Source organism: Megalopta genalis, chromosome 15 (assembly GCF_051020955.1).
Source record: "Megalopta genalis isolate 19385.01 chromosome 15, iyMegGena1_principal, whole genome shotgun sequence".
Classification (NCBI taxonomy): domain Eukaryota; kingdom Metazoa; phylum Arthropoda; class Insecta; order Hymenoptera; family Halictidae; genus Megalopta; species Megalopta genalis.
This window is the reverse complement of record NC_135027.1, coordinates 5750502-5761640: the sequence shown is the minus strand read 5'-3', so window position 1 is coordinate 5761640 and position 11139 is coordinate 5750502. Positions and strand designations below refer to the sequence as shown.

At 40.1% G+C, this 11139-nt stretch overlaps 2 protein-coding genes across 6 annotated transcripts in view; both read right to left on the bottom strand.

Annotated features, from left to right (window-relative positions):
• Positions 1-136: 136 nt before the first annotated feature.
• On the bottom strand, positions 137-4985 carry Trc8 (TRC8 ring finger protein). The gene is made up of 4 exons (XM_033468818.2): positions 4114-4985; positions 3723-4015; positions 2917-3284; positions 137-2849 (listed from the first exon to the last, which is right to left on the bottom strand). Exons 2-4 carry the CDS (start codon positions 3904-3906, stop codon positions 1560-1562), a joined length of 1842 nt encoding a protein of 613 aa, XP_033324709.1. The 5' UTR covers positions 3907-4015; positions 4114-4985; the 3' UTR covers positions 137-1559.
• Positions 4986-5807: 822 nt separating this feature from the next.
• tws (protein phosphatase 2 regulatory subunit tws) overlaps positions 5808-11139 on the bottom strand; it is a 49132-nt gene continuing 43800 nt past the window's right edge. For all 5 annotated transcript variants that reach the window (XM_033468821.2, XM_033468819.2, XM_033468820.2 and 2 more), the window contains one exon: positions 5808-10915. The gene's annotated coding sequence lies outside the window, so the exon portion shown is untranslated. The remainder of the gene's footprint in view (positions 10916-11139) is intronic.

Sequence of the window (11139 nt, the reverse complement as noted above, 5' to 3'; positions counted from 1 at the left end):
CATCACCCACGTTGGAATTGCTCTAATTACGCGATGGCGCGCTATACACTGTGCATTCCGCTAGCAAACCGATTCGCAAGCCGATTTGCGAACGGGAACGCAAGCTGCGGAGTATCGTGTTCGCTTTCAACCAACCTTTAAAAATATAACATTTATTGCACATATATTATATAACGTAACAGAAAATTTGTTGGCGAAATGCTTTCGGTCAAACAAATTAAACTTTATATATGTATGTGTGTATACATATTGTATATACACACACACATACATACATACACATGCATACATACATCATACATCATATACATATATATGTATATACACATACGGTTGATGTCCTTCTTCTCGATCCTGATCAATAAATATATCATGGTACGTTTCCGGCGCGATAGATTATAGCAGAAGACTTCTGCTAATTTCCGCGATTAACAAACTAACTATCACAATGGCTTGTGAACCATACTCGAAGCGACGGGAATAATGACGGAAGTTCGAGACAATCATTCGGATAGATCCTGAAATCGAATCGTAAACTGCGGATCTTTATGCCGAATGGAAAGAAGTCCATAGAAGATGATTCCCTTTTTAATAGTTCGAACAAATTCAATTTTGCCATAAGTGCATTGAATCCGCAGTCCAATCAAGAGGACAACCGCTACCCGCTAACTACTAGGGATCGACGCGACTTTTGCAGTCTTACGGAGGGTCAATCTGTTAACCAGGAAAAAAAAGAGTTATTTCATTGATCTCGTTCGTCTGTATGCTTCGACAGGATGTCCATGTACGACTGTCGAAGACGAATCAAAGTCGACTGGTTAACAGGTTGAAGAGTAAGTTATTTCGCATACAGCTGGATTTTGTTATCCTAGTGGATAACAGGAAAGAGCGGCGCAAGCTTCGCAAGTCGAGCGAGCCTAGACGCGAGAAGACGAGAAGGAAAGCTGGTTTTACAATGGAAGAATAAGTTCTCGCGATGGAAGCTTGGGTGTAAACTTGCAGCTTGCAAAAATATAACGCATGGTTGCGTGGGCGTGTGAAGAAATTCTAAACCGAAGACGTATTTTTTTTTTTTTGGTACCGTAGGAGACTCTCGGATGTGTGCTTCACGCGTGTACAAGTTGCGGAACGGAAGAATATACGCGTGGTTTTGTTATAATAATTGTTGTTCATTCGACATTTCGCAATCGGCTGCTATTGGAAGCTGAGAAGATGGTTCCGATCGATTAGGACAATCTTAACGGGCAGACACGCGTAGAGATTCTGTATCTCCTGTGTCAGAACTGTTGAATACGGAAGATGAACATCGAAGATGAAGTGGAGATTGATCGAAGTTTCCGACTGCCAACTTTTTAGCTGTCAATAGCAGTGCGTAGTCCCGAGGTGCTTGGCCTCTAGTTTAGCAGAAAGCGAAAGAGAAAGGAGAGGAATGAAGTACCTTTCCCGGCAAGACTTTTTCGAGGATCAATGCCTTACGATTGAAGTTTGTCGAATTCGCAATAGTTCTGCTCTGCATACAATCATACTCGTATATCACAATAGGGCTACGCCAGGTCGTTTCACCTGCTCTCGTTCATCTGCTGTACAGCGGTTTCTTTGTTCTGCACGTTCTCCACTTTGTACAGTATATCATGACAGAGAGGGCAACGGTCTTGTACATAGAGCCATTTGCGCAGGCAATCGCCGTGGAAGAAGTGGTTACACCGGGTGATCTTTGCGCTGTGCAGCTCTTGGTAACAAATCGCGCAAACGTCGTCCAGCCTGCGCAGCTGTTCGGCTTTCGCCTCAGGCAGTGAGTTGATCTTGTTGACTGCGGTGCGACGTTTCATGAATACGCGCCAACCGGCTTTCGCCTCGCACCAAATGTTTAGATATGCGTGGATGCACATCATAATGGCGCGAATACCGCCACCGGATTCGAACACCAAAATCCAGAAACCGTTGAAAAACAGTATAATGCCGAACGCGAACTCGACAGTGTTTCCGAACGAGCGTATGATATAGACGAAGTCGTCGAGCTGCTCCCAAAATGCGCTGCGGTACGCATCGACCAGGAACAGCGAGTAGATGGCCAGCGAGACCAGCATCTTCACCACCACTTCGATGTTGAATATCGTCGCGGCCAGCAGCCATGTACACAGGGTGTAATTGGACCATAGGTAGATCAGTAACGAGATCGGGAATAGGATTAGGAACGCGCAAACGGCCAGCGCTCTGATGTGCCGGTGCAGTGCGGGATTACGCGAAGCACTTAGAGACATCAGCAATGGGTTCACGATGTTGTGCACGAAATGCAGTATCGCGATCATCAGCAGGCTCAAGTTGCGGCACAGTCTTGTCAGTCGGCTTTCTTCGTCCAAGCTGGTCAACCCCGTTTGCAGAGCTAACATGTAGAACAAGATCGCCGATGCGGTGCCGATGCTGTTTTCACCCTCGTCTTCAGTGAGCAATACCCACTGGAAGAACCGACCTATGTAGTAGCTGATGTACGAGATTATACTGGTCATTCCCAAGAGAGCCGTCAACGTGTCGCAACCGTTCACCAGCAGACTCTTGATCATCATGAAATACGTAAATGACTCTTCATTGTATTCGTTCGCAAGAATCTGGATGACTTGTCGACCTGCGCGCAGTAACCAGAACGTACGCAACACGCATGGTACGTTCAATCGGATCCACTCGGTTTCGGCTAGAGCGGACAATCCGTAATCGTCGATGAAGGTGTGTGCGTGCTGACATACCATGTAGATTGTTTTCAGTATTGAGACGCCGTTGCTCCAGAACACGAAATTGCAGACCGCCATTGGGAGCAGTGCAGCAAATACTGGAGCATAATTAAGTACTTGCGTCTAGAGAGATATTGCGATTAGCTTTTTATTCTTGGGAATTTCTAGATAATCACGAGTACTTACTCACCGGTAAAGGATAAATACTCAGAAAAGAGGGCGCCACGAAAGACAGTACCAGAAACTTCTGCAACATTGGGTGCTTAGAAGCCTGGTGGGTGTAGCAAAAAATGCTTGCCAGTATGCATTGCAGTATGTAGTTTTGGATCATGAGGAATCCCGGTCCCTCGTTCAAAATCGTATCTATATCGAAAGACAGAATGTCGTCCAGTATGCTAGTTCTGCTTTCGTGCGTGGTCACATATACTATGATAGCTTTCATTGTACTTGTGTTCGACCAATTGGACAGGATTATCGCACCCATTGATATTAAATACAGGTGCACGATTATCAGATGTTTCGTCCATAACATGAATGTACATATCGCGGCAAAGCATCCTGGAAACAACGAAAACACAATTAATATAGCAGCATTTATCTGTGTTTAATTATTTGTCCATTTAATCCATTAAGGTCCAACGTTTCAATCGCAATTTTTCAGCAAAATAATATATGAATTATTTTATTTACACTTTTACATCCAAACAATTTTTCAGTAGCATTTAAAATTTCTTTTTAGAAACTTTTCTAAGCAACAAATTGCTTAAGATTTGATGGGCTAAAGTACTGGTATTGTACAAATGCATGATAATTTTGAATAGTCTGATGAACATATCCCTAAGCAAGTGCTTCAATCGCGTAGCAAGAAGTTGACCCCTTCATTTATATACATTGACCCCTGAATTACCTTTGCTGCTTAAATCATATTGTTTTACCACTAAAGCCAGATCTTCGATTATATTTCCTACCAAGTTAAAGAAAACATAAATGTCTTACCTAAAGTGCAGCACAAAAATTTCAATATATTTTGTAGGTAAAATATTTTATAGGCGTAACTCCTGACAGTCTCTTGTGACAATTTAAATTCAATTTTGAGCAGTTCGTCTATGACGAACAGAGGTGGAACTCTAATTATAATGTCCACAAAGTTAAAAAACCTGTCCTGTATAGAATTCTCCATTTCTATGTCGATGTTTCCTTCTGGCTGAAGTTCAAAAACTCCCTTACTTTTTGGAGAGTTATGGTTATCGATGAGGCTGAACTTATTTGGATTTGTTTAGCACCTGGATCTAAAGATTAAAAACAATCTATGATTAGACACCTTGTGCGCATGCAGTCGTGTTATCTCGTTGCAAACAAATAATTCGAATTCACGTACAAAGCTTACCTTTGATACAAATTCTCGTTTATTGCGTTCTCGGGTGACTGTTATCTCGTACACGCAATTAAGGCAATTGTTGTCGAAAACCGGTTAAATCAAACTCGGAATTCCAAGATTGGAAGTGGCAATTTGCTATTACGATTAATGACGTTAAAACAGATTTCGTGACGGGAAACACAACGGAATTTCGAAATTTAGAAGGATCGACGCGTTCGAATTCTATTCAGCCATACAAACGAAAAACATTAACCTGCTGAAGAGGAGCTGTTTTTCTTGATCTAATTGAAACGATCGCAACGTGAACCACTATCTTTTACAATGTTATGGACAAAAAATATTCTGTCATCGTATAAGAAAACAACAGGTAGTATGTATCTCGTTGAATTTTCGGTCCTCGAACTTCTGTCAGGCGTGTTTTGCTCTTATCGATGCTGAAGACAGAGTCGTTTTCTTGGCTATTCCTTACTTATACAAAATACGAGGAAACTATAGGCACTCGTATCCAATGACCGTAAGATTTAAACTAAAATTACATTTCTCTGTTACCACGTAATTTCCTCCGACGATAAAACTGTCACGTATTTGTTTGAGGTTACGGGAAGAACATGCACAAAGAATTTAAACGATTCTGACAGATGGCGCTGCAGAATTTTCGCTACGCGACGTGTACGAATGATCGACAATGATTAATTCGACGTCAGTCTATAATCTACATTTAGAGAACGATTCTTTTGAAATTAATCTGTTGAAAAGTTTAATCTTCGCCGCTCTCAGAAATGTAATGATTTGTCGATGGTTTTGCGAATTTTCCAGTTTGTTTAACCTTGGCATCGAGTCTTAACGAAATATATTACTCGTATTAATAGAAATTATGTACGTACCGTAAGCGTTCATTGCACAATGAATTAAATCGTTTTTAATTGCGCTGTAATAAGCATGTTAGTGGTTAGGCGCGGCCATACAAAACGCGGCAAAATGACTAACGAAAAGAAAAAAATACCGCTCAGTGTTTCTTGTTTTCAGCGCAAAAATGCAATTTTTAGCACATGCTGTTTTTCGTCTGATATCAAGAGATAAATGATAAAAAATGATCACTCTAAAATTCAAAGTCTAAATCATCCATTCATCTATGATTCGATCAAATGTATGGGAACAGGTATTTGGAATTATAACCGGAATATCGATTCGTTTAAAATAGCAGCGATTCTTGTGAAATTGAACCGTTATAGTACGGTCCTTATTCAAATGACGATCTGAAAGTAACGGTTACGAAAAGGGGAATACGTAGATATACCAAAGATTTTTGATGGACGACTCAAATGTACAGAAACATAACATGCAAACATTCACGATGGTAATCGATTGACGAAGAAACTACAATTTCATTCGGGTGCATTCAACCTGTATCGATTCGACCAACGAAACTTTCAGAAACTGCAACTGTGTCGAAAAGTACAAGTCTTGCTATCAATGCAATACGAAACGATATACCACTCGCTAGTACATATTATATACATATTATTATGCTTTCCGAGGGTTGTAAAAAAAAAATTAAGACACAACAACATTTTAACTAGCAACGCTCCTTCTAAGACAATTAATTTGAGTCTCGTACTGCAGTAAAATCCGAGCATGCGACGAAAGCATATATACATATACACGTACACAGATACATTCTTGTAATTACGGAGTCAGTATCGTTAATTTTATTATGCAAATGCATAGTTTTATTCGTTAATAGTATCACGTACTCTTCATCGTTCGCTCGCAGAAACAAGAAACGGTAAAAATTGTAATAACGTTACAATCACGAGATAAATAATGGAACGGGAATTAGGAGATAATAGTAGAAACAAAATTTTGGAAGCATACGTTCGATCTCGGAGCTAACCGGAAACACGTTACCTTTCGAACTATGCATGTCATTGCCCCAGGCGTACGCGATCTTATCTTGGTAAATTTTCTCTACAAAAGGTACATAATAACAGAAGATTGAAATCGTACATCGTGTTCACCTGTAGTCCAACATCCAAACGCGTGGAACGTTTCGTCCCAAATACGAGACAATAAATTAAACAATCATACTCGAAAACAACGGTATACGAATGCGTAAAATAATAAGCTCAGGCAGTTCGAACTGTTCAAATTCTGTTCGTTTCTAAAAATGAAAGTCCGCGAAAATTAAAGTTTAATGAAGGGAAGAAATAGAATGTAAATTCTACTTGAAGAATATAGTATACCGTTGCCACAAGTATACCTATTCCTTATCCCTTTAAGGGCATGCAACGACACAAACGTGCAGAGTACAGAATAATCATACTGCCATTCGTCCATTACTAGCTACCATCGACCTCGTTATTAGATCTCAGCGCACAGTGCTCATTCGCGTATCTGTTAATCATCGAAATAAATCCTTAATGCGCTTACACAACGCAACTTATCGTAACGCTACGTTATAGTACAAATGTCTTTTAATTTTCCAGTCCGTTTGCTTTCGCTTCGTCTCCGTTCCCCCTTGGCTCCTCGACGGTTCCGACGATCTACGACCATCTACAACGATCTACAACACATTTTGCTGATCCTACACCTGCCGTTCGTTTCCAGTTTCAGTCATCTATCTCTGGCGAACCGATCCGAACTCCGATACCCCTTGTTTCCACACGGCACTGACATCTCTCTTGAAAAGCACATTACGTGATACAAAATTAAGTCCGAGACGATCTCGAAGATTCTGACGGACTCGCGGACTCGGGAACCGAAAGCGGTGAAGCTCCCGGTCCGTTTTGTTGATCGATCATCCGATCATCCGATCATGATCAAGTGGAACCGTTAAATTCAAAGATAAGGGTTTAAAGTTTAAAGGCTTTCGGTGCTCGTTACTTCCGTTCCGTACGGTTTCGTTCCTCCTGTTTGATGCTAAGTAAAAGCATCTCGTTGCAGCTTCGTCTCGCGAATGAAACGATCCCCGATCTCTCGCTGAAACGCTACAAGGTACAATGTAAAATGGAGAGTAAAAAGGGTTTAAAGTGTTCGCCGTAACGCACTATGGCACGATTACTCTTACATCGACGTTGGGAACACCACGACTGTTCTTTCTACCTGAGTCGTCGAATAACAAACGAAAAGCCAACGATCAAGCGCGATTTTCCAAAAGTTCACTCGTTATTTGAATAGCCTGCAATAACCTTGACATTATTCTCGTTGGATTTTCGATTGGTTAACGCGAAATAGGTAAAAAGAGCGGTACTCACTATAAAAACGCTGGTGTGTATGGACTAATAATACATGTGGTACACGTTAAGAAAAATAGAGCTCCGACATTCGGCTAGTAATACAATGACGTTTATTATCACAACGAGACAGGTCCTGCTTGCCAGAAGATCTACTCCGCGAAAGCGTTTCTTCTGTTGCTTCTCTCATTTCTCTCTCTCGCTCTCTCTCTCTTTCTTTCTGACCTTTTCGCGTTAGTCTTAATCTGTTTCGTTTCCTTTCTCGCGTCGACTCGGATTGTCCGATGCACGAATGCAGCGATGATATACGAGGTGTGTCGTAAGGCATTTTCGTTTCGTTTCGAACAGTCAGAGAAAATAATGTCTTGTCCGGAGGAATTGGTCGCGCGCGAGTCTTCTCCAGAGTTCCTAGTTCTTCGTTGCACGCCTTTTGAACTATTTCGAAAGTGTAGTCGGTGCTCCGTGAATCGTACTGCACTCTGAGGCATAGGTTTTCCACGAATCCGATCCACTGTATGTACGAAAAGAAACATCTCTCAATTCCACTTTACGATAACTAAACACCTGCACGCGGCAGTCAACAAAACAGACTAACACAGATTCCATAGTTTCAATATTAATAATAGTAATAATAATAACGATAATAATATTAATCGTTTACTTATTCGTAAAAATAAATCTACTGTTCCTCGAGCACGTAACGAATTTTCGCGGCCTCGTGTGCGAATTCTGCAGACTCCATCGAGTATGTAATACAAACCGAAGAAAGATATTTTCGAAAGTATTAGGTCGATGCATAAGTCCTGTTGCTTACGTTCTAAGCGCAACTTTATCTTGAAAATGAACTTTTCCAATGTATGTACCTTGTAAAAGTTTTGTAAAAGTTTCTTTTCTTTGAGTTCAGTCAAGGAGTGAATAATTAGCGTAAGAAAGCTCGAACGTTTATCCTCGAGATGAAATTACGCTGAAAACTTGAGTGTAATTAAAATACGTATCGACCCAATAGCACAGTTTTCGGTGCAGTCTGTATCCTCCTACGAATAATGTGTGTTACGGCTTCAGCAATGTCGATTATGATTTTGCGTGATTTATTCGTGTGTCTTTTCCACCTCCCTCTTTCTCCATGAGTACACAATCGCTTGAACGTTCCGTTACAAAGATAATTGGGTAATAAGTCTTGGCTTGGTACTCGATCATTACGTTTCACGCATTGCAGTGAACATTATATTTGGGATATAATAGAGCGGGTTTCTTTTACAATCGTTTAGCCTTTTCACACGCGTTTATGCTAATCGAGTTTTCAGAAGCTCCGCGACCAAGACTTGCAAGAATAAACTCTTAGTCGCGTGGTTTATAATAGTGGTGCATAAAATTCATGCTAAGCCTGCACTGCAAGAAACGTAACACGATGTAACTTGGTTGGCTGACGAATCCAACGCACACGGATCATCTTCTAAGATGATCGCGAATCATCGACGCTTAGAACTTAATAATGTCGCTTAAACGTTAGAACGGTGGAAACTAATTCGAAGCGCATCAACTTTGAAAAGAGAACAGAATTTCCTTACGTCACGTTTTATTATTTTTTTTCTTCTTTTTTTGGCGATATAGCAGATCTTTCGGAGTATTTATACGGAATCGACGGACGATCGGAGAGTCCGAGCGTGCCTTCTACAATAATCCTTTTTTTAAAATAGCGGCCATATATTCTTCTTTTTTTCTGTTTTTTACAAAACTATATGATTGTTTATGTACCGGTAGGAAACCTCGAAAAATCGTTCGTTAACCTATGTCTTGAGAATTCTTCTTTGTACACGTGAAAATCGTTATTTCTAATTCTCGATCATGTACAATTTAAGTCACCGATGTAGGGTATCTTGTATTCATTTGTTTGTGTTCGCGCGCGCGCGCGAGTGTTCTTTTGTGTGTAGGTGTGTCAGCTGTTTTTTGCATCGATAGAAAAAAAAAGATCTCAATCGTGTTCAGCTTGATCGGCGATCAACGATCCCCACGCGTTTATGTTTCCGATTCTTATTTGTTACGGTTCGAAATTTCGCCCCTATCTGGTTTCGCGGATCTTTAAAATTACGTTCTTGCTAAATATACATGTTACTCAGCGCATACTTAATTTACATAAACTCTGCAAGCCCAGCTCACCATCGTCAAATGCACTTTTTTTTCTCTTTTGAAACTTTTACCTTTATTTCGAGTACGAAATCGCTGCTTATATGTGTAAGTGTATAAGTGTTAATAATTTATCGATAAGAAATATTTAGAAAATCTGTATTCCCTTCTAGTAATTACCACAGCTCTCGTATATTATATTCTCCTGGCCGAGGAAATTTCTCGTTAGAAAGCGAGTCGATCGACGAACGTGACGTCGCAACTCGTGCTGTTTTATTGCTAATCGTATGCAATTTTATATCGACAGTATAGTTCTCCTCCCACGAGCTTTTGGTAATAGACCAAAAATGACTCGTATCGGCAAATATCTTTTTATATGTCCGCAACTGACCATGCCATGGAAACTGTACTTGATTAAATTCCTTTTATTCAGAAAATAAAAATATGAGAGAATGTAGGCCTATATTCGTTTAACACTGGCTCTTTCGCTAAATAATGACAATTAAAAAGACTAAATTCAGAATATCGAAAGCTTTGCTTTCTCCATATAATTGGTAACTGCCCGATGCAACAAGCGTCATTGTTAATTAGACAGATATTAAAACGTATTTACTCTAAAAACGAAGGAAGTTCCTTTTTGCTCGAGAAGAATCCGATTTTGAATTCTGATTCGACTATCTAGCTGCGCTCATTCCTTAGCACGCGCAAACCTTACAAAGAACAATACTGAATTCCGAATAAAATATGCGACAATTTATAGATAAATCTCATTGGCACACACGACCATAAACTACTTTTTAATGCTTCGATTGTTAAGCGTTCTATGTTCCTGCGAATAATTTAATTAAGTAAATTCATTGTATGCCACACGCACGTGTCTCTGGTCTTATTCATTGTTTGTCCGACTGCAACATGCTTCTCTTTCACAGACAAATGATCTGCAATTGATAGAACAGATCGCACATGTTAGAAGCATCCTGGTTCGCGCGCGTTAGCATAATCACTTTTTACGAACAAGGCGAACTGAGAGAATATCATTATTGATGCGTTATGAAAAACCGTGAAATAATAACCGCCAACACGAGTCTGTTGATTGGTGAACTGTACATTCTTCTATCTGTGGGCAAAATGGTTCCACCGTGCAGTTTTATTTCAACTAACGGACTTTTTAGTAGTCTGGAGAGTTATGCATATGCATCTGCTTGCATGCATTTATATATATATACACATATACGCGCGACAAGGTGTTACGTGCAATTCTGTATGTTCGTGTATACATAGTGTGTATGAATATGCGAGCTGCGTGGACGGCGCTACGTACACCACTCTTCGGTCAGTCAACCATTGACGCATTAATAGTCAACTTTCGTCAGCATTATTCAGACACTCGTTGTTCCACTGGTATTCTTCAGTTCAACGTGTCTTGCTCACGTCAATATATACCGTTGAATAATCTGCAAAACAGAATGAAGCAGAATATTATTCTCCGCCCAGTTACCATTTTACCATATACTGTGCCTTCAAAAAATCGCCTGGTTCTTCTTCAGACGTGCCAGCAATAAATAAAAATCAATATAAAATCAAACAACACTCAAATTTCATTTCACAACAATTTAAGATTTCATTCTGCATTTGCTGGAAATTTTTTGAACGCACCAATCACATGCTTTTCTCTCTA